General features: G+C 39.3%; 3 protein-coding genes and 1 long non-coding RNA gene across 4 annotated transcripts in view; 2 read left to right on the top strand and 2 right to left on the bottom strand.

Moving 5' to 3' along the window:
* LOC145469952 (broad substrate specificity ATP-binding cassette transporter ABCG2-like) overlaps positions 1-22817 on the bottom strand; it is a 24476-nt gene extending 1659 nt beyond the window's left edge. The window contains exons 1-16 of the mRNA XM_081453773.1: positions 22739-22817; positions 19803-20038; positions 17196-17255; positions 15941-16055; positions 15116-15268; positions 11790-11947; positions 11355-11506; positions 10456-10554; positions 9343-9539; positions 8384-8449; positions 3581-3663; positions 3027-3116; positions 2566-2690; positions 1786-1940; positions 1059-1148; positions 452-522 (exon numbers count right to left, since the gene is read on the bottom strand). Of these exons, the coding sequence (XP_081309899.1) occupies positions 452-522; positions 1059-1148; positions 1786-1940; positions 2566-2690; positions 3027-3116; positions 3581-3663; positions 8384-8449; positions 9343-9539; positions 10456-10554; positions 11355-11506; positions 11790-11947; positions 15116-15268; positions 15941-16055; positions 17196-17255; positions 19803-20038; positions 22739-22747 (1859 nt within the window). The 5' untranslated portion in view covers positions 22748-22817. The remainder of the gene's footprint in view (positions 1-451; positions 523-1058; positions 1149-1785; positions 1941-2565; positions 2691-3026; positions 3117-3580; positions 3664-8383; positions 8450-9342; positions 9540-10455; positions 10555-11354; positions 11507-11789; positions 11948-15115; positions 15269-15940; positions 16056-17195; positions 17256-19802; positions 20039-22738) is intronic.
* LOC145470010 (uncharacterized) overlaps positions 1-23915 on the bottom strand; it is a 185340-nt gene that overhangs the window by 151375 nt on the left and 10050 nt on the right. The window lies entirely within an intron of this gene.
* On the top strand, positions 3662-8294 carry LOC145469988 (collagen alpha-1(XIV) chain-like). The gene is made up of 3 exons (XM_081453817.1): positions 3662-4753; positions 6974-7245; positions 7792-8294. Exons 1-3 carry the CDS (start codon positions 4654-4656, stop codon positions 8206-8208), a joined length of 789 nt encoding a protein of 262 aa, XP_081309943.1. The 5' UTR covers positions 3662-4653; the 3' UTR covers positions 8209-8294.
* Positions 16079-22758, top strand: LOC145470027 (uncharacterized). The gene is made up of 2 exons (XR_014042411.1): positions 16079-16842; positions 20415-22758. It is a non-coding gene; the product is annotated as an uncharacterized LOC145470027 (long non-coding RNA).

Raw genomic sequence — 23915 nt, 5'->3', positions numbered from 1 at the left:
CAAAGAACTTTGTCGAGGTTCATAGTCATACCCCTCTATTAACTATGGTGTGGAGCGGTACAGTTTTGCTGGGAACAAAGACCTTAGCAGGAGACGCAATTTGAGAGTACAATGCTATGCACAACAATAACACAGAAACACATCAGCTGATAAGGTTTCGAAGCTGGGCCTGTTATTGGACATGTCTAATAGCACCATTACTGTTCCTGAAAAGCCCCAATGGCGGGGGAGGTCCACTAAAATATGTATGTATGTGTGTTATTCTGGAGCGAATTCTGTATTAACCAAAAGACAACTGTATCTCACACAAAATGGAAATTTACACTTAATAACAAAAAAGTGAAAAGAAAAAAGTGTGCGAAGGCTGTAAGTGGTTTGATATTTAATGACACATATAAAAACGTTTATTTTCTGCCAGTTTTGACAGTGGCTTTTGTTTAGGCATACATACCATTGTCCAAAGACACTAGCATTCCTGGGACAAGTGAAATTCATTCCATGAAGTTCATTTATTTCAAGTGACTAAAATGGAGAGAAAACAATTTCGGAAGTTAAAGTTAGGCTTTGCTACGTCACGGTTTGCGCATCTTTACAAGTTTAGCCTAAGTTTTTCAAGCTCGTCGTTTGTACTTCTCTGTCCTTAACTATACTTGTTCCTTTATGATTTATTACTATCTCTTTGGTGTCTTTCTTTCTTAGTAAGCCACTACTTTCAGGTTTCGTTCAATTGAAAGATAATTTTACGCGTGGACAAAATAACTCAGACTAGCGTGACTGAGATCTTTTAAGCTGGGAAGAGTAGCACTGGAGTCTTGGTATGATAAAAGTAACGCTTACCCACCTTTCACTCCAAAAATAGAATACAGTTGAACCCCGCCATTTCGAACTCTCAAAAGAAACGAAAATTACTTCAAAATAGCGGGAGTTCGATATAGCCGATAGTAAATGACTGAAGGGCAAATCCAAGGGGAATGATTTTGAGTTTGAAATAACGAGGAATTCAAAATAACGGAGTTGGAATTAGCGGGGTCCAACTGGATAAGAGTTTGATGCATTACCTCTATAGCGTATCGAAATATACTGACGTATTTTATCCAAGAGAGCCAATCAAGGACAGAGTTTAGATTCACAAGCACCCCTCCAAAAACCTATGACAAAAATAAGAAAAAGGCGGTAATTGCGCTGATCCACAACAACTGACCATTTGAACTGAACTGATAACATGACAAGCAAAGAAATTGCCAAAGCTTTGGATTATTTACAGTATCGTGATAGTCACAATCATTTTAATGAGACTAAAATGGTATTTTGACAATGTTATTAAAAACTCTATCGTCCCGGAAAACTTCTCAACTATTGTAGCTAAGAAATGGCAAAGCTATAGACCCTGTTCATTTAAATTAGCCCAACCAACCTTGTTTGAGAGTAACAATTCTTTTAAATTATCAACTCAAAAACGAGGTTAGTTGGGCTAATTTTAATACATACAGAAGAATATTAAATTGGCAGCCATTTATGAATAGGATGTATAGTAACAAAGAAACGTTATGTAATCTAAATCATAATTGGGTTAAGTTTCGAAGGTTGTTTGGCCACAACAGCATTGCATTCTGATTGGTTGAAGCGCGATATGCGAATTTTTTCTCCGGATCCAATGATAGCAATACTGACTGTGGTCTAGTACCTCCCTTCCTCGCTCCATATAAGGGTTAAACCCAGAAAAGAGAGTCAAGGATGCACAATCTTTAAACATATGAGACAACGTGAAAAAAAACATTGACATACCATCATGAAGACATACGGCAGGGCAATAAGGAGGTTAGCTATAGCGAAGGTCCGTACGCATGCGCTGACAAAGAAAGCGACACCACAAGCACAAAGGGAGGTCAAAAGTAGCGTCAAGGTAAAAATGAGAAATTTCGTAACATCAGTATCCAGACCTGTGACATGAAAATAAGTGTTGAAAAATCATTCCATGAGCTCGTGTTGGACATGCGCAGTTCTGAGTTGGTTATAGTCAGCTCATATCCAACAAGTGCCCATGGAACAAGCGTTTTAATAAATAGTCCAGCTCGGGTATTGTGGCAGGAATTTATTAATCACTACATTACTCTGTTGATACGATAACGAAGAACCCAAGCGACGGTACGAAAAGACGAAAAATCGTTGGCGTGTTCAGTGTTTACTGTGTAAGCTTAAGGAAACCGGTGAAGGAGTAATTAAATGGATATTTTATGATTTTCAGCCAGTAATGCCTTATTGTTTGTTGGCTCATACATACAAAACACTAGGCACCACTGGTTCTTCAAAAGACGTTTTATATTTTTGTGCTATTTGCTTCGTCTGTTTGAGTGGCATGTCCGAAAACTAGATAGAAGCTAACAGCGTTGACCACTGTAATCGTGCACTTTTCATTACTTTTTAAAGGACGGATGACTCTATCGGTTGAATAAATCCCTATAAAGTGTTGACAAAACAACACTTAAATTGTTATCCACCTTTGAACAACCAGAGTCTGACAAAGTAGTGGACACTGAGTACCTATCACTGACTAGCACACCATACCTGTCATAAAATAGACAATAGCTGAGAATCCAGCGATTGGAACAAGTCGCAATGGTATCAGATCACATATGACTTTGGCCAAAAAATAAACCGAGATCCTGTAATAGCCACTGGCAGACTCGTGACTGAGAAAAGAAAGAGACAAACCATAAGTGTGTAGCTTTGCCCATTAGGGTGCAACGTAAAAGTGAGCAGGTTTACAGACTAATGTCAGAATTAAAAAAAATTACGATTGTTGCCGGTTAAAATATTTAGAATTATATTTGGAAATGTGTGGACTTGTCATTGACTCTTTTTCCTATAAACGCAATCAATGGAGCCGGTAAATACGTGAGAATTCTTAACTTCAATGACAGAATTCGCTGACAAGAGAGTGTAGACAAGAAGACTATAATTAAGGAGACGACCTGATTGTCATAAAGAGGATACTCCTTTTATGATAACCAGAAAAATATACGTACATGAATATTGGCCTTTCTTTGATAAACAGTTCCACTGCTGACAGGTTTCCGAATATCATGTTCATCACCAGGAAGAAAAACACACCAACTCTACAAAAAAACACCAACAAGGACAGTAAGATGACACCAGCTAGCGAGCACTATTCAAGAGCCGACGTGTATACTTCCCCGTCTCCTTCCCCCTCTCCCCCCCCCCCCCCCCCGCCCTCCCACGCCTCCTACGCTCTTTAAAGTTACTTTGGCTGCAAGTAAGCACAATTATATAGCCTGCGTAGCAAGCGTTTCGCGCTGTAATTCTTTGCTCCCGAACCCCACAGAAACGCTTGCTACGTAGGCTAACAATTATATTTTCTCACGTGCCAAAGCAATACAATGTTCAAGCAAAAATCCGAGAAATGTGGTAAACGTCAACTGGCCTAATGCAAGGTACTCTGAAAGTGGAGGACATTTTTTTCTTCATTAAACCAACAGACTAAAACAACACGAACGTAAAGCGAAAATGGAAAGAGAATTAAAGAAAGGATAAGAAATAAAAGTGCTGATTAAACACAAACCTGTTTTGTATTCCGTGCTCGTCTTTCTTTAGTTGATAATAAATAGCACCGACAATGACGCCAAATATAATCATGGTGACAAACTGCAGATCAGAACAAAGTGAGAACTAAGGAAGGATGTACAACACTGTGAGAGGTCCAGAGGAGTACTAGTATCTACACAGATGGTCATTTGACCTCTTATTGATTTGAAGAAATATCAATAAACGGTGTTTAATTTTACAGCCTGCAAAAGTGGTATAACGCTGTTCTTGTTGTTCTAGACCGAAGGCAAAAAATAAAACAAACAAACGAAGGCAAGGAAAACGAAGCCATTTCAAAAACTATTGGGTATAGTGACCTGGCGATACCCGACACCAACGCATCTGTGGGTTTTTTGTTTCAGTTTTTTTTTCCTCAGGACAAATGCCAAGCGCTTCGAATGCGAAGTGCTTATCAAGTAGTGCAGGCGCATCTAATCTTTACACATCTGATGTTATCATAATCAAAATCCAATGCTAACAAAGTTTCTACTCAGTCTACATTCTCTGTAAATAGGTAAGTAGCATCATAGGGAAAAGCTTTTCCGCGTGACGGTTTAACCGACCCATAATGTTTAGTTGTGTGGATCAGAGCCAAAGAGGTAAAATGGCCCATACATAAAGGACAAATAACACTTTTTTGCGCAGATGTTTGCACCAAATCTGGTAGGCCACCAGATTCTGCTAAACTAAAACAAACTAAAACGTTACCATTACTGTTACCGTTCTTAAATATTCTAGGCTTTCACTTGGAAAGCACAAAAATTTCCTTCGTCAGTCCCGTTTCAATCCCCTTCAACCGTTGCACCCTTTATTTTGTTTTCTCTTTTCATGAAAGTTCAAGTCAATCTTTTGCAATCGATCCCTCTTCTTGATGGAAACACGATATACGATATCGAAAAGAAAAGACCAATCGTCAAGTTATTCAGAGCAATGATTTAAATGTCAAATGAATCGCTTCTTTTCAGACGCAAAACAAATCTCGACTTAGGCGGTTCATTTTAAGGGTCACACACGTCGTCGATCGTACACGAAACGCGAATCGCGCCAATCATGAAGAACTTTGCTCGGAGTCCAGCAGTTTTCTTCTTTTTAACTGTAACGTGTTTTGGCGAAGGGACCATTTGGGAGACAAGGGAAGATGTTTATGAACGTAAGTAGTGCATATATAGAAGCAAAAGATGTAACAGAAGCCTATGAACTTCACAGCCCGTGAGTCTGCTCAATGTTGTTTACGTGGTAATCTCTGAAATATTTCTGTTATCAAACTGCAAAATGTCCAGAGCTGAAAACAGTTCCAACGGTGATTGCAATCCTGACTCATGCTGAGATGTATTCACTATAAGGAAAAACTGGCAAGAGGAAAAAAGTTTAACCATTACAGATTCGATTTGTGCTCACCTCACCTCCACAACATAAGTTCCTAATTAGCCATGTTCTAAACGAGCAAGGGATTGGGGTCTGTCCCTCCAAACTCTCGGTACCCAAAGCGACACTCGAAGCCATTTTGTTTCTCTTCGGTTGCTCGGAGGTGAATAATACTTTACTAATCACCAGAGGCCGCGCTCCTTTTGACCAGCACCAACAGTTGATACTAACTTAAACCTTTCCTTGAAACTTCAGCTTTAAGGAGAAAAATCACTACCTACCAACAAGCAAGATAATCATAGCGCGCGTGCACTATTTGCTGTTTCATAAAAGGTTTTGCGTTGCGCGCGACACGTAACAAAGTAAGTCGTTTGTTTCATAAAACTGCGCGCGGCGGATTCGTGGTTGAATAGTCTGTATAGCGAGAAGAGAAAAAAAATACAACGGAAAGGAAATTGTAAATAACTTGATAAGCTTAAGTTCTGTTAAACAGAACGTTATTGTTGATATCCCTTTGAGTGATTTTAGGTTGCTTTCGATTGCAAGAAACAATCGGGGTGGTAACTCTTTGCAACCGCTATGGCCTTCAACTTTTTTTTTTGTTGGCGTTAAAAGAAACCGATTACAGCCATTTTTTTCTAGTCTTCGTAGAGCGCGCGCGCTATGTTTTTATTTTGTTTGTCAAAGGTGTGACTTTTTTCTAAAAAAAAAAAGTACTTCTGCGTGAATACACGTTCATTAAAATCTATTCAAAGTTTTAAAAGAATACCAATTAACAACACTAACTTATTGGTGTTTACAACACAACATTTCGACTCGCGCGTGCTCTGAGACTTTTTAGTACTTTCCGCGCGCTCACTCGGAGGTGATTAGTAAAGTATTATTCACCTCCGAGCAACCGAAGAGAAACAAAATGGCTTCGAGTGTCGCTTTGGATACCGAGAGTAATGTTTTGGTCCGCTGATTATTCAGCTTGGGTGGTATATACTAAAACAATTATTCACCTCAGTGACGGTGAAAGCGGTGGATATTTACCTCGCCGCGATCCACCACTGTTCACCTCCACTTCGGTAAATAATTGTTAAATAATCAAAGTTGAATATAAACTGTTCCCGAATTTCGCAGAGCGCGCGCAAAGCGCAAGTAAAACAAGCCGCTAATAAGAGCGCAAAAATAAATTGCAAGAAGAGTTAATTCAGGTAATTTTGCAGGAGTTGAAAGTTACAAACTAAGATCTTAAGCTGTTTATGGGGCGAAATTTGAATGCTCTAAAATTTGGTTCTGCTTCAGTTTCAAGCAACAACTAATCAAACGTTGTCGATCAACCGTTAATGAGAGCAACCACGGTCCCTACCGGGCATCTCACGCTAACCACTTGCAACGGAAAAATCTTCCACTGCCACCTCCCCTGGGGAAAATTTGTCTTAAGTTTAGTCTTTCCGATGATTTGAATTTCCCGCTCGTATGTTAATCGGAAAGTTCATAAGCTCCCCAGGGCATTTGGAAGCTGTTGCCGCCATTGTCAAAAATCACCATATAAGGTCAAAATCATCACTGAACTAATCACTTAGTAGTCCGCTTTTCTTGATAGGAAGAATCGCGACCTCTGGGCTGGTCTGACACGGGAAGTCCGCGATTCACGGACTTCCCGTCAAAACTGATTGGCTGCAGCGCTGAGAATACGAAACGAATACTCTGCGTATGCTAGGAAAATCGGGTCCGGCCAGAGGTCGCGATTCTTTGTGCTGACCAAAAGGAGCGCGGCCTCGGGGACGGGAATGTCCAAACCATAAAAAGCTCTCTTAAATCACAGCTTTTCAAAATTGTATTACTGACATCTTCGTGTTTGAACCAAACACACTGACAGTTGGTAAAGTTACTAACTTTTAGATACTGTTTTAGGAACCAGGCTCAGTTTTTCAAATTACTGATTTTAACTTTTCGTACCCAGACCCTTGCTCGTTCAGCATATGTCTAATTGAAGTGTTTTGGTCTTATTTCTAAGGTTTTCAAAACGTGCCTCCACTACAAGAAACCAGGCAATACCTAATGAAATATTTCCTGGACCGTCAACCCGACTCAAGAGGCAAGCGATACACTCCATATTACGACATCATTTTTATTCTGGACTCATCGGCGTCCATTTCACAGGAACACTTTAATCTCAGTCTAATCACAGCTCGGAGTCTGGTGACGAGGTTTGCTCCTGACACACAGTTTGCTGCAGTGACATTCGGCAGTAACGCAACTGTCAACTTCAATTTCAACTCGTCCAGGGTAAGAGGTTTGTTCCCAGCCTTCTCTTTGATTGCCTTCTTGGCAAGAACGAATAAATGAAAAAGCTCCGCTCACGACCGTCCTTAAACGAGTTTGGTAGGAAAATGTCCCAACAAAAGGCGCACTACTTAACTGCAACTTCCTCGCGTCTGCGTATCTTGCTCCTGTTTACGCGCCATTGAAAACCAGCCTATAAAGCGTTCAACATGCACATGGAAGGTGATGGGTTCAACTCCCGTGAAGGCCTCGGAAATGTTATTCCCTGAGAAATTCTACTTGAGAACGCTTCTTCATTTATTTCATTTCTCTTATCATTATTTACCCAAAGGAATTGTCTACTTAAGATTCCATCATTTTTAATAAATGGAGGTATTTTTCGATTTCAGGGGTTTATATCAAACACACTGCTTCGTCCAAAAAGGGAATCCATAGTCCCGTTTGATCTACCCGTAGGGTAAAATACACTACTATTTTTGTTGCAAACTGACTAGTTACCGAGGCTGCCGAGAAAAAAACTAACAATGTTATTGGCTTTTCATTTGCAAGGTCGCCATTGAAAGCCTTCGCAAAATTCATTACAGAGGAGGAAAGAAAAACACTTTGGATGCATTCAGAAAGACACACAAGATGCTCTTATTAAACCGTGACTCGGGAGTTCGTGACGGCAGTCGTAAGCGAGTGTTACTGGTGACTGACGGACCATGTGAGCGGAACCTCAATGACACGATCAAGGTACAGAAGCTCATTTGGACGACCATGCAGATTAAGACTCTGGGACCAGAGATGTTTGTTGTTGCTGTTGGTCGCCGGATTCCCAGGATTGAAGAGCTACTTTTGATACCGAGTTCTACTGATGCGCATTTCTACCGTGTGGCCAACATGGCGGCATTTAAAAGACTAGTAGATGGGATTGCTACACACATCGTTTATCAAGATACAGACGATTACTTTCCGCTCCCATAAAACTGTTACAGCTTGTTACCAGGGCCGCTTACTGTACATGTTTTGGCAGTATCCTGTACCTGACCATGGGTTTGGTTAAGGAAGTCTTCAAACTGTACACTTCTGAATATTTGTTAACTGAATAAGATATTTCGAGGTTACTATTTGTGAGAAGAATAAGTACTGTTTCTTTTACCTGGAGAATGGAAGTCTGCGGATTTCTAATGATGTTTTTCACCGCTCGTCCAGAAACAGTGGCCAACTGAAACACAAGAAACAAAGTACAAGGTGACAATGCCGGGTACTTGAGCAATAATCACGCACGCATAAAAGTAATCGTGATAGATGACTAAGAGGGCAGCTTTAATGACAATCATTATGGTACTTAAAAGTAGCAACGATACCTTACATGTAACGACAATTATGCCTTAGTGACTGGTATCCTAACTAAAACGGTACATTTGTAAGAACGCTACCTCAGTAACAATACTATTAGTGTCGATGGTGCATTAGCAAAGATGGCGCTTCAGTCACAATGGTACCTACAGCCCAGTTCTTATGCCTCGCCAACATCCTCGGAACACTGCCGGTTCCAGCATATTGGAACATTTAGTATCACAACCTTCACCAGGCATTAAACGCTAGCATGCGTACGAATTTGAGCTGAGTTCAACTTCGCAGGCATGTCGTCGGTCATAGGCGATAAAAAAATATTTTATGCCGAGACCGTTATCGGCGGAGGCCCACGATAAAATTTACAACGTATAAACTCGATCTTTCGCTTAATTCCTTAGAGTCCGACTTGATCTTTCCCACAATTTCTACCGGTTTGAGTATGTCTGAGCTCATCAATAGGCCTGTCCACAAATATCCGGATATTTTTTGGGGTATTTCTATACTGCAAGAAAATTTTAAAAATTTTGGCCTACGTGATTCAAAGTCGGTGTATTTTCACGACAAAAATAAGTGTTATTTAGAGGGTTTTTCGAGATAGTTAAAAAAATTTTTGTGATATTTAGAAGATATTTTGAGAATTTCTGAAAAGATATTTAGGCCATTTTACGTGATATTCCTGGAAAGGCCTACTTATCAACTGGTGTCGCTGATCCAGACTTGAGTGACAATGCTCCAACAGTGATATTCAGAGAACCCTACCTGACTTAAGAAAGAAGTCGCATAGGTAACTTCTGTCTCATTAGAAAATCCAACGCTTCGAAGGCTGGTTGAAAATTTTTCAAAAATCGGTTGAGTTGTCTGTATAATTTTCCTGGCATGGTGTGAATTTCTAAACATCTCGGGTAAATTAGAAAGTTTTGACGAATGTTCCTCATCCATTGACAGCACTGTTGTATCTAAACACACAATAATTGTCAATGAGAATGCCAATATATAAAGTGTTTATAGAAGAGCCGTTGTCCTTTGTAGGGAACACGGAATGACGTAATGGTTAGCGCGTGGGACCCACGATGGGGAAATCATGGTTCACGGAGTCGCCCACTCTCTCGATAAGGGTAACTTCATTGGTTCTTGACAAAAATTAATAGATAACACAATTCCCTAGCTCTAAAAACAATCCAGGCAGTGTTTGAACAAATAGAGGTTCCAGAGAGTCTTACCGGGGTGGGTTCAACTCCTCCCCCGGCGTTGATGTGCTGTGTTCTTGCTTCTCTCCACATGTATACGGACGAGTTGTAGAAGCAACCTTACAAAACTGCTGAGGGTTACTTACCCTGGTGGTCACTGGAATAAGTGTGCTATCCAGGGAAGCTTCGTGCAAGATACAAAAGCTACTGGAATCCCACTCTGAACCCGATCCCACAAGGTCGTCATGTTTCATTCGTTAAAGTAAAGCCAAGTGGCCCATTCAGTCGGAGCCTATCTGGGTTAATGGTGCAATGTCGCATTAAGCGCAGGAAGTATTTTTACTTCCCCCCCCCCCCCCACCCCCGCCCCCCGCTGGATGGGATGCTAGTCAAACACAGGGTGGGATGCTAGTCAAACACAGGGTGGGATGCTAGTCAAACACACGGTTACCCCCAGCATTAAATTCGCCGGTTCCCGTGTATTCACCTTGATGGAAAGAGGCAGTCTGACAGTTAAGTTTTGCCCAAGAACACACCGACAACTTGGTCCTGAGTTCAGCGCACTAAACCATTAGGCCACCGCGCTTCCACTTCGTAATTTTCAAGGTAATATGTGAAGATGGTTAAGCTTGGGTTTAAAACAACTTAAAACAGTATGAGCTAACTGATTGAAGGATAGCATTACCTGAACTGTCACCCAGGCCAAGTCTTTGTGCCGCTTCGTGGTCAAATATAACATCCATGAAGAAATCTGCTGGATTATTGTGTTCCTCGCATATGTACCCTGAAAATTCAAATCAATTTTCAAATAATATTGTGATAACAGCTTTTTTAAAAGAGTAACATAAGTGCATGTTGAACAAAAACGCCTGAGGAGAATAATAACAAAAATATATTCAGAAGGGTTATATATTGCTAAATAACTGAGCAGTTAACAACAATTGCGTTTATGGACCTGTCTGTACTTTTACAAGGATTGTATTTAGCTAACTTTAGTAAATACCTTATTTTAGCTGAATCAGTAAAAGTAGTGAAGAAAGCAACTGTTTTACAGCAAAGGAATGGAGTTCGTTCAATTACGATGTTATGTGCGCGGCAACACATGGAGCAATGCTGTTCATTTTCTGTGTAGTTTTGGTTACAAACTAAGTAACTAGGCATTGATATTCCTTTATTTGTGTATTTCCCTATTGGTATTCGTAATGAATGAACTCCTAATCGTAGGCTTTTTGTCTTATGAAAGGAAATTAACTTTTCTGTCGTTTTTGCATTTTCCCCCTTTAATAGGACCACCCCTTTAATACGACCACAACTTTATGGCCAAAGGCGATCCAATTACCAACATTAAATAAGTGAGGGTATCGTTTTAAGCTGTTACAAATGCCACTAAGATAATAGGATGGTGGTTGGGTCAAAAATGTGACCTACTAGTGTTTATCAATAAAGTATTGTTAGCGAATTCATCAGGATTTCATTTGCAAAAACCAAACGTAAGTTTGTTACTGACTGAGTGTGTAATCTAGAACCCTTCCGGGATTATAATTAATAAGTAATTCCTACCATTTAACAGTTAAGGAAAGTTACCTAAATCCTCAAAGTACGCAATTGCCTCGACCGCGGGGCCCTGATATACAAACTCGCCATTGGACAGCAGTGAAATGGTGTCGAACATTTTAAAGATGGAATAGCGAGGCTGGTGAATGGACATTATGACTGTGTTTCCTCGACGACCAAGCCTAGAGAATGTGCAAAGGGTACATAGACAATCTGAGGGGCACATACAGGCATATGCCAAGAGCAATGTCTAGAGGTATTTCAATGACTTACAAATACGCACAACTAATAAAATAAAAACAAACAACGCTGAGAGCAGAGGAGTGGAGCCTGAGTATTTCAGGTGAAGGAAAAAATAACAAATGGTTGAAAAAAGAATTTATTTCCTTTATAGGTTAGAATTAGTTACGGGAACTTTCTTCGCGAGCTAATTAAACGTAAAAGCTGTCGGCTAACTCCTCTTACCCCTGTAGAAGTTGAATGACAGACACAGCTGTGGATGCATCAAGACCAGTGGTTGGTTCGTCAAGAAATAAAACAGACGGCGACATAATCAACTCCATTCCAATGTTAGTGCGCTTCCGTTCTCCTCCAGAAATCCCCCGGATGAACTCATTTCCAACCTACGACAGCGAATCAGAGATAAGCAAAGGACAGGGGAATGCTTTTTTACTTGTTTCCTTTGTGAGCGAATGTTTACTGTCGTTAATGTTTACATTTTGCTTAATTATCACAATACTTTGCGTAGAAAGAAGGAATCATTCTACAAACAAACTGGCGCAATTTTTAGCCCTTAACGTGTTATATCGAGGGCTTCTTAACTCTCAAAAACCGAACCCAACGTTAACATGTTCGTTAATTGCGTAATGTAATTGGCTACTGAACTTATATGCAAGAGACCTCTCTGGCGTAGCCTGCAGTGCAGGCGTCTTATTGGGGCGAGTTAGCGTTACAACCTTGCGACCGCCTTTTTAGACCGCCATGTTAGACCGCCATGTTAGACGGTGGGGGATGGGGGAGGGGAAAAATGAGAAGACGCCTGCCCGAAAAGCCCGTTAAAATGCGAAACACCTCCTGATTACTTGCGCTTCACTGCATTTCCGGAAATGAGCGGGTAACCAATCAAAATGAGGTTTTCTCGACACCAGAAGTCTCACAAGGGTACACACCACGAGAAGTTTGTGCCAAGCCGCAGGATGTCTTGCATTCTCACAGAGGTACGTGTTGCGCTAGCGACTTCAGACGCACAGAGTATTTTAGAAATACCGGCAACTGATGAGATCCACATGGAGGATCGAAACCATGGTCTTGCCTGAACTAAGCCGAACAATGGCATATAAAACACGCAAAACAGTTAACGGGACTTGCGCGTAAACAGCTACACTTGAATCATGTGGTGCCAGAACAACCAAAGGAGGAATAAACCTATACATCGAGCAAGCGAGACATAAGCTCGATCAGATAGCTGCAAGAAACATAAGAATGTCTCTAGACAAACGTATAGCTTTCTCAAAGTAAAGCTACAGCGTCTCCGAAGGAAATCGTACGAGAACAAATATGATATCCGTGATAAGGATCTACCTACTGTGCTTGTAAACAGTTCTAGTCACAGCCGGGCCCGGTGTCACAATATAGAATGCAAGTAAGCAACATGTTCACGGTAAATTTCATATTTTGCCCCTCAAAAGCAAATTCATGGAGACTTAAAAGCATATCTTGCAATAGAAATGAGCCTAACCAATGCATAAACACATGGCAAATTACAGGTGTCAAACTCAACGAGTCGACATGCAGATAACAGCGCAAACCATGCAGACCTTTGACGTATAAAAATTTGCCATAGCACGATCTAACAGCTCAACTCCGCTTAAAATTCCTCCTTATTACACAACATGAAGTGCCCTTCATGAACACGAGTGAAGCGACAAGAAAGGTCGAGTGACCGAACAGAGAACGGCAAATGTGCAAATGTCACGAACCGTAGAAGTCGTGTAGGCTAGTCAACCCCATTTTACGTAAATATTAAGCTTTTCCCAAAGCCAGTGGGTAGCACTGCCAACAGATCTTTTCCGGATACCAGTGTGGAAATTGCGTCTTTTTGCTCCGTTCGTAATTCGCGAGACATTCCAAGTTCACATAAACGCTCGAGAGATTCCTCGAGAGCGGAATCGAAACTAACAACATCACTTTCGACAGAGTTTGCCATGTTTCTTACCCGCACGAACGAAACGAAACTGACTGACAGACAATTGACAGGCAGGGTTCAAGCCGCACCAATCAGAAACTCCGTTCGTGGGCGAACGGAGTTTCCTAAAAGAACAATGACCTCGGACAGGCAAGATTTTCTTCGCTCCACCCCTCCCCTATCCTTCCTCTTGTCTATCATTCACCCCCTTGGTAAAACTTTCTTTCTCTCCCCAGTCTTCCACTGCATGAAAAATTCAAGATGGCGGCTAAACTTTTTACGATGTGAGCGCTCGCTCGAAAAAATCTCGCCTGCTCTGCAGGCTATCTCTGGTGTGAGACCTCTCTCTCTCTCTCTTTCTCTCGTTTGTCCAAACATTGTATTTAAAACAAAGTTACAAAATATACCAATGAAAAGCTACTTTCTGTCTTTGAAAGAAAAAAAGAAGAGTGAAGATGGAATAAGGTTCTATAGATAATGTTAAAGACAAATTTGACTACGCTGTTAACAGGGGGGAAACAAACCTAGAACGAGGTTATTTCTTTTAATGACACTTCTGCACGACTTACTCACTTTTTTTAGCCTAACCATGACCACAGAGGCATGCACAGAGTTGAGTACTTGAGCAGAATGAACTTAATTGAAAAAAACAAACAAACAAATAACAGCAAACCTGTTTTTTTTTGTGTGTTTATTTTTTTCTTTTTTCTCTGACTTGACAGAAATGGATCCGCTATCTTTAATACTTAAGAAATACAAGAACTAATCTTGTATCTATACCACCTCGCTTATCACTGAATTTCTTTTCACTTTTTAACTCGGAAAATAGCCTAGCTATATTTCAAGTTGTATGTTAGGTGGCGAATTTCACTCCTTCACTTTTCCCTGTTAAACATTTTTGCAGATCCGCTGACCAACATATGAGGCTTTCGCAGTCGGTCCCGCAATGAATCGTATCGAAGATTCGAAGTTGAAGTCGTTGAGGTAGAGGTAACACGATTTCTTCAACGAGAATTTTTTTAAAAATTGGCAATGTCTGTCATCTGTTCGTTGAATTTCTGACGCAGTTGCTCTACTTCCCGCCAGGGCTTAGCTTTGATGATCGAACGAGAAGCGGTACTTTCCTTCTGAGACAAGGTTTTCACGGTGTCACATCAAACGACAAAATAACGATCTACCACATGAACTGTGTTAAAAGTTCAGCGCGGTGGCCTCATTGCTACTGTTAACGAACATATTTATGTGGTACCCAGATCTCCCACTTCCAAACAGCCATAATCCAAAACTTCGCTCAAATCACTGGATTTCTTACTAGCATTTTCTGCCCAACCAGACGAACAAAGGAAAATCAGGTAAATTACTCATTCAAATTCCATTACTTAAGCTCACTTCAATCCCACTCAACTGCATTGCAGACAGGCCAAACCCCAAGAGCAGCCACTACTGTGATTAAACTCGTGAAACGGCCTGAAAATATCTTATTGGGACCCAGCAGGTTATCCAGAGTACTGACCTATCGAACACCCTGCCAAGATGTTTATTTTTATTTCCCGATTCCCCACAGAAAACCAGCATATTTGTTAGTAAAGCTTGAAGCAAGACGTACCTTTGACTCCGCTACATGAAACAATCCCAGGTCACTGAGAGTTGCATCCACCCGCTGTTCTCGTTTACGTTTGCTCAGCTTGCCCGGAAGTCGTAACGCTGCTGAGAAGTGAAGATTCTCCCTCACAGTAAGGGTGCCCATCACGACATCTTCCTAAAAGCAAACAAATAGCATTTTATAGCTCTTAGAGACCAAGCTTAGGTCTTGGTTTATTGAGTTCCACTCTCCTTCAAGTGTTGTACCCATTCAGGTGAGCTTATATTGTTGTTCCTAAATAAAATAGTTAGTTAAGGTGGCTCGGAACAGTTTCCAGCAGATAGAATTTGATGGGTCGTTATAACCACTCTTTATCACTTGATGCTACAATCATGATCTCAAAAAACTGCCCAATCATTGGTTAACCTTAAAGGTTTTGAAACTTTAAAGTGGCTCTGAACCTTATGTACCGAATTTTTAAACTCTGCCAAAAGTTGCGTCTTATCATGCTTATTAAAATTTAATAAATTATAGAGAAAAATTTCACTGTGTCGTTTTTGAATTATAAGCCCCTAAAGCTGTAATCAAGGGTGTTTTTAGCAGGTCATATTGTTGCTATGGTAACATATTGTGTCACAGAAATGATAATAAAGTGTTCACCAATGAGGGCAGTTTTTTGAGACCATGATTGTAGCATCAAGTGATAAAGAGTTGTTATAATGACATATCAAACTCTAATTGCTGGAAACTGTTTTGAGCTACCTTAAATCATGAGAAACTTAGTTGGGCAAACATTTCGAAGTTGCTGTCCATTGGTAGGGTTCACAAGACGCCATCTGAAGAGTTTACCTGTACAACATATCCTGTGATACACTTGAAATTACTAGGCTGTCTGACTCCATTAACAAGGACATGACCCGACAAGTGTTTGCGATCCTTTCGTCCAGCTAATATGTCAAGAAGCCTTTAAGAAGAAAAAAATTGACAAGAAATTAAAAGTGTTGTACATGTTATTTTTATAGCCTGACTGAAATCAGGGCAGGAAAAAGATTTTGAAATCCAGTTGCCCAGTGGGTCAGTACATTTCAGTTTTCAGTTGCCCCCACTAAAATATTACTTGCCCAATAGGCCCACAATAAACATGAGCAAAGTATGCTTGGATTTTAAATTGATCCATGCTTTCAACTCATAGTTTTGCTCATCTTGCAGCCTTGATGTTTTTGATTGGAAATTATCACTAACAATACTACTGAGGCTAATTTCACTTGCCCACTGGACCACCAAACTTCCATTTTCACTTGCCCAAGAGCAAAATTTACTTGCCCTGGGCAATTGGACCTGGGTTTTTCCTGCCCTGCCAATTTATATGGTACATGTATGTAAATACTAAAAATTATTGACTTCACTATGTACCAGGTATGATCAGTCAAAGTTAATATAAATCAATAAATGCATCCAGCAAGGACAAAATTATGCTAACTTCTAGCAGCTCTGATGACTGTTACCCTACCAAAACCAAGGCCAAGATACCAGCTTCTGACATGCAACATTTTTCTAACTTTATATCTACTAAGAGCAAATTTAAAACTCATGGAATTGACATTCAGGAACAGAGAAAAAGACATAAAAGAAGGAGATAATGAAGATAAAGATGAACAATTTGATGAGGATAACAACTGTGACAACAACGAGATTCCGAGTGGGTGTGGTCACTACTGTCATTACATTTATAGTGACAAAGTGTATAGTGTGTAAGTTATTTTCACAATAACTGAGAAAATTATTGTGCATTTGTGGTTGAATAGACCATAAAAATGATGTAACATTTTGTAATGTAACAACAGAAAAATGTGGCTGATTTGTGAAATATTAATAAATATTAATTGTTAAACATTAAACATCAATTTCTTAGTTGGGGTAAAGAAAACATAAAGCCATAGCTGAGCTCAGTTTTTTTTTTTTTACAACAGTATAAAAAGGGGCTGAATGTTATTGTTAATTTAATACTATTCAGATAGACTTACATGAGATTCGCAGTATAATGACAGGTTTGATTGGCTTATCTGTAATAACTTAACAATCATGTGTCCTTATACTGACTTACGTGGTTTTGCCACTTCCTGTGGGCCCCAGTATTGCATTCAGTCCTGGCTCCATTATACCACTTCAAACAATGCAGGAGCAAATTAACATTAATTAACTGAAAACTGAGTACTTGTTATACATTATTAACAACTGCTACACGTACTAGATTACTACAATTTAATGGAGCAGTTTCCAATTGAGGGTATAAGTGAAACCAAAACTAGAGTAATCACTCTGAAGATATGGACAGTTCATCACACATATTGCAGCTCAAAGTGTCGCTGAATACATTAAGCAGGCATGAAGAAGAAGAAAGCATCTGGGAGCGAGTCACAATAATATTATTATTGGTTTCGCTTTTACTTCTGATTGCATGACAAGGTAGCATTCGTTTTTAACCAATCCTTTAGTGTAGTAATCCAAAACCAAAGCAAATGCAAATTACCTTTCACACTCAAGGAAAAACTGCTCTAATGATAGATCTACCAAATATAATTAGAAGAATTCTACTTGTATACTAATGCCATTGCTGCAATCTGATTGGCTTGGCTACTCATACACTATCAGCCATTATAGTTTTCCACAAATTTTCTCTGATTCTTATTGGTTTAAATTGATCAGGTGATGTGATAGTGTTCATCTACAGAGAGATACTTTCAGCCCATAGCGCCCGTCCAAGGAAGATACCTGGATGGATAGTACTCATACGTGAAAATTTGTCTGTGAACAGGCAGGCTTACAGAAAATAAAAAAATTTATTGAAATTGTATTAAGTAGGTTTTTGTCTGTTTTCTTTTTCAAATTTTACATTTGACTTTCATGACTTTCATCTAAAAAAGTTGAAAATAATTCAGTATGATTTTTGAACTGGTGCATGGAAGAAATTTTAGTGGTGAACAATAAAGACAGTAGAGTGTTTGTGGCTCAGAACTATCGGTCTGATAGCTGCCCCTTGGAAATTTGATGTTCTTAACACTAGCTTATTTACCTGAGAATCTTCGCTTCTCTGCAAATATTTGTTTGAAGAACGTCAAATTTCTGTGGGGCAACTATCAGCCGATAGTTCTGAGACACAAACACTCCATCGTTTAATTAGTGTGCAGTCGCTGGAGGACGTTTGTATCATGGCAACGAGGAAGGAGGAAGATTTAGAAATACTACTGGATAATTCAATTCCACAGAAAAAAAGGAAATTGAGATCTTGTACTTCTTAAGAACCTCAATATTTTTCAATGAACTGATAAGTGTATGTAAACAGCTGCAAGTTTCACACAGCAATTCGCCCTGAAAAAAAATTTCCTAAATTGTCATCTTAAATACTACTCAATATGTAGAGAAATTATTGGAAAACATTATCGGAAAGGAATTTAATTAATCAAACAAATTATTAGACTATTTGCTGAAGAGATTGTCTGATCTATTTGGCCTTAAAATGCCTCATCAACTGCCATCTCAAAGAAATGTCACACTCATAATCTAATTGTTGATTAGTAATGATCAAATGATTTGGTAAAGATCAAGTAGTTAACTCAATCATTTTCATTCCAATATTTCAATCTCAAAGTAGACTTAAGAAAATATATACACACTAGTTGCACACTCTATGCCATGGTCTAGAGTGGCTTACTGTGAAATTAAGTATCCCTCATTAGTGACTTGATTTTTTTCAGTAAACACACTCACGTAAAGGCTCATTGAGTGTATGTAGTTAAAAAAAATCAACAGCAAATCACTTGTGAGAAATTCACCGTAGGCCAAAAGAAAACTCAGCATAACTATATTCCATGCATCCCTCTCCCATTTACACAGGATGTACAATGGGTAAATAAATGATTGATTGATTGTTTGATTGATTGATGTGGGTATAGACAATGATTAACTGATTGATTGATTGATTGATTGATTGACTGATTGATAGATAGATAGATTGATTGATTGATTGATGCACACTCGTGCAAATATTATCCTTAATGAAACATCAACATAATTTTCACTCTTGGCATTTGCTTAAGCCCTTTTCTGCTAATATTAGATCTCAAGGTTGCCTTGTTGATGAATTGGTGAGGAGGCTACCAAAAAAATAGGGTAAAGTTCTGGATACCAGCCAAGTGGAACATCAAGCCGGTGCTTATCTCCCGTTTCTGGCACATGAAGCAACTAAGAGTATTTCTACTCCTCCCTGAATGGGATGCTAGTCCATCGCAAGGTTATCCCCAGCATTAAATTTGTTGGTACTCATTTATACACCTGGGTGGAGAGAGGCACTGTGAGAGTAAAGAGTCTTGCCCGAGAACACAACACAATGTCCCCAGCCAGGGCTGGAACCCTGACCCCTCAATCCAGAGGCAAGCACACTAACCATGAGGCCACCATGCCTCCACAAAAAAGAAGTGATTACATGTAATTAAATGATTCAGTCAGGGAGCAAATTGGAACCTTAATAAGATCACTTCTTCTATTATTTTCTTCATTATCACTGCTACGATAGTTGTGCACATCTGCAGTGCAGTGTTGTGTTTTAATAACCTACATGTTATTAATATTTTCTTTAAAAGATCTGTTAAAATACATATGCATATGAATTCATAAATGTGGTTTGCAGGCTTCTTAATTACTTTTTTCTTACCTGAGGTTTTTAATGATTTGCCTCTCAGTTTTTACTCCTTTCACCTTGGTAAAGATTGAGTAACAAATGTTGTGATATGATATCACTGTTCCAATGTCAAAACCTGATTCATCTGATAATGAACAGCTTATGTTTGAGTGTTTACAGGCAGTGCTATTGTAAACCTCATGATGGTTTTCAAGGTTTTCTTCAGCATGTAATAATGGAGTCCTTCCACTGAAGGGATTATCACTTTCCTGTCAAACATAAGACAATCAGATTTTAAAAAAGTTAGTGTTTTTAACAAAATTATTTCATTAATCATGTTGTGCAGTCTGGAATTTGAACACCATTAATGGTTAAACATGAATTGACAAGTATTAAAGGAGAGCAAAAATAAGCCGAACATTAGTGAATATTGAAATAGGAGAAGATTGAAAAACGTTTGTATAAAAAGAAATAAAAATACTGTGAGGATTTAGTATACTGTGCAAACTTGTACACTAAAGTCTATACAACTTTGCAATGACGCAGCTCTGGTAAGTTATATGTGCGACTCTCTTTAAATAAAATCTCTATAATTTGAAATTCACTTTAATGTTCTCTCGTCTCTTTCTCCTTCTTTTCAAACAGCTTAAAGGTTGACAACATATCTGGTAGCCTGGTGGTAGCCTGAGGCTAATAAAAATGACGTCTGGCAAGTAAAATTTCATATTTTCTCACTCTTGGTATTCGCCTTATGTTCAGAATACATCAACTTTATTGCAAAGTATAGGTAATTTATATATGTTATTTTGTTGCTGTTGTTACTCATTATTAGCAAATCCTTGAGATATAAACAACCAGAGTACTTATTTCTAATTCCGAGTCTAAGAATGAGCCCAGTCACCACCCAATTTTCAAGACATGGCATCACCACTACTCCCCAAATAGAAATTTCAATGTGCTCATATTAGAAGGTGGGCCAGGCCTGTTATCTGATTGGTCTGGACCATGCTTATACAGTATGATAAGGTGAATTTTATTTCTCCAAATGCAACATTAAACAATACCCTAAAGTCTAAAAATATTGGCTTTCAATCCTAGACACTGATAGCCTGTAAACAGGTTCCTGGCAAGAACAGGAAAAATGTTCCGCTAAGCTGAGGAGTGCAAAAAAATGAAATCGGCAAGCAAACCGAGTAGGGCAAGACAGGGCGAGACGAGGGCTGTATTGATGTTCTATGGATGCTGCCGTTCGAGGATATCAGAATCTGGTATCTTGATCTGATTGGTTAAATCACAGACAGCTTTGAGATAAATATATGACAGATCTTTAGGCCTACATGACTGCTATGGTTCATGACATGTGTGTTTGCCATTCTCCTTTTATTTCTGGTCTCTCAACCTTTCTTTGCTTCCCAAGTGTTTCTAAAGGGCAATTTATGCTGTCTTATGAGGAGGAATTTTAAGTAGAGTGTAGGCTGTTTGATTACAACTGTTTGCAATACAGGAAATGTGGCCTCTTATCACAGATATCATGTTTAAAATTTTTACACAAGCCTTATAAATTACCTTCTTGACTGAGTTGTAACAGGCTAATCACCAGATTGGTGCATCCAAAACAAAGTCTACAGGCTCCTCCATCTCACCCCACTCGCTTCACTCGCCAATTTCTGTTTTTTGCGCTTGTTGGCTCGCTTCACTTGCAAAACATTTTTTCTATCCTTGGCACGAGCCAGTTCACAGGCTAGGAAACAGACTGATGCCACAATCTACAATTTACATCCCTAGAGACAAGCATCCCCAACCCTTTTCACATGGGAGTACCCACTGGCTGTGATAAATATGAGAGTCTTCAACTGGCCAAAGAAATCACAACTTAAGAATTCAAAAGGCTTTAGAAAGTAAGGTGTAGTCACTAAAAATTGTATAGGAAGTCAGTTGATTCAATCAATAATAATCATGATTGCTATTGATTGATATCTGCAATCGATAACAATCAAACCCACACAAAATTCTTTATCGATAATTGCTATCAATTGACAAAAATCATCAACAATCAATAATTACCATCTTTTTCCTTTTATTTAACTTCGTCTAACTAAAATACTAAATTATATACGTTAAAAATTCATTAGGCAGGGAGACCACTACAGCATAGCCAATCAAGAATGTCGACAATGATCAGTTGACAACATATCTGGTCATTTCCGCCCTATCGACTGCATCCTGAATATTAATTTTTGGTAAATCAGATTCCGACACTGCACGCTGTGCTGAGTGGCGGAATGTGCACAACCCTCCAGATTGCTGCCATCTTTAGGTAAAAGGTGCTGAATTTCGTTTGGCAGAAGCTGTTATCTCAAAGAATGTAAAGCCCAAAATGAATTTTTTGTTTTGAAGATAAAATGACTCAATAAATCCACGACAAACAAATTTTGTCAATAATTTTATCAGTGAAACTTAAGCTATATAGTAACGGGACAAAAATAATTTTCAATAACAATCAATACCAATTGATAACAATAGAACTCACAACTTTTTTACTGCATCAGTTTCCTTTGATTGTTATCGATTGATATTGATTATCGGTTTATCGATTGACTACGCCAGGAGAAAGATGTAAAGAAAGGTTTGAAGAATTTAGCCCGCGGTAGATCTAAACCCTGTTTTGATGAGTTTTCAAAACTTTGAGAAGAGTTGTATCTTGCTGATCACAATTTCGTCTTAAAATTAGGGTAACCTATCAGTGTGACCTTTACAGCAATTGAAGAGCTATGTTGATTGATAAATATAAATCGAAGCGATTTGGAGACATTGGAGCAGCAACTTCAGCAAGAATAGATTTGAATAGACTCGTTGTCGGACGATTGAAACAGTGGTTATTCACTGAGATGCAAAATGAGTTGCGGCTTATTGTACAGCTCCGCTTGTTTTCAATATACAAAAACGAGTTACAACAGAATTAATCGTACCTTGTGCATGTCTCTCGCTTGTTGTCGGCAAAATCCACAGGTAATTCGTGACAAACTCGTGACAGAAACGTGAGTCCAACTTATCTGCACAAGTCACGCAGGCTGAAGCATGTGTGACCATTTTGCCAAAACAGGCCGCCGCTCAACTCCCCCTTTAACCACATTTGCCATGCTCTTACTACTTTTCGTACTTTTTTCGGCTTATTGGTAGCAGGATTTTTAATGTCGAGCGTTTAATATTGTCAACGTTTCCAAACGTTACCAGCTCTGGCTGACTCTATGCAGACCATACATTAATGAGACCTGTTAGGGACAAGCGACATGGCCTTGAAAAGGCGACATGAGAGCTATGAATTGGCGACGAACGACGGACTACTCCAGCGAAATAGAGAAAGCGACACCAACGGCAAGATAGACCGACAACGAATTTCGGAACTGAGAATGCATCGATTGTTTTAAACGTCTCAGTCGAAGTGAAGACGCATTTCCAGAGTTTTAAATGTGTTTTCCTCTCTCACGCCCGATGTCGACGGGTCGTGAAACCCAGGCTTTCTTATGTATGCTAAAACGTCCACGTCCAATAAATCGAGTCTGTCATTGCTGAGTATTTCTTCTCACTCTCAGCTGAGTGAGCAGTGCCCTAAAACGCCTAAAAACATGCTTAAGGAAAAAGGAAAGAGATCTTCGACCGTCTGCTGCATATTTTTATTAGTGGGTCACCAGTGAAAGAATATGAAGCTGTATTATCAACAAATGGCATTATGGAAGGAAAAGAGAGACAGGGGAAAGCTGCCAAGGTCTTCTCGTCTTCAGCAGAAGATAAGGGTTACGCCAAATTCAAAGGAAGAATATAGATAGGAGAGATTATCTGATTGAGGCCGTTGAAATTTTGAGTTAAAGAACGGTTGTTAAACATAAACATGGTAAAAATAGTCATAGGTTCGATTGTACATTAGGTCCAAATACTGACTGAAAAATGGCTGAAAATAGCAATTCCAAGCGTCTAAATTTCAAAAGTTCCTGGGGGAGCATGTCCTCACATCCCCTAGGAGGTTAGCAACTTCAGCGCTCGAAAGCATGCCCAAGTCGTTAGAAAGCATGCCACCAGCCCCTTAGAAGATTTGAAAAATTGAAGTGGCTAAGAAGTCTTTTCCTTCATTCTCAGTTGAAATATGAT

The sequence above is a fragment of the Orbicella franksi genome, chromosome 15, assembly GCF_964199315.1.
Source record: "Orbicella franksi chromosome 15, jaOrbFran1.1, whole genome shotgun sequence".
Taxonomy (NCBI): domain Eukaryota; kingdom Metazoa; phylum Cnidaria; class Anthozoa; order Scleractinia; family Merulinidae; genus Orbicella; species Orbicella franksi.
Note: the sequence above shows the minus strand (reverse complement) of the source record. Positions and strands in the feature narration are given on the sequence as shown.

Excerpts from the sequence above, each read along its gene's own strand:
- LOC145469988 (XM_081453817.1), top strand. The coding sequence starts at position 4,654 with ATGAAGAACTTTGCTCGGAGTCCAGCAGTTTTCTTCTTTTTAACTGTA. Across the intron at positions 4,754-6,973 it reads AAGGGAAGATGTTTATGAAC|GTTTTCAAAACGTGCCTCCA; the intron begins GTAAGTAGTGCA and ends CTTATTTCTAAG. Across the intron at positions 7,246-7,791 it reads TCAATTTCAACTCGTCCAGG|GTCGCCATTGAAAGCCTTCG; the intron begins GTAAGAGGTTTG and ends TTCATTTGCAAG.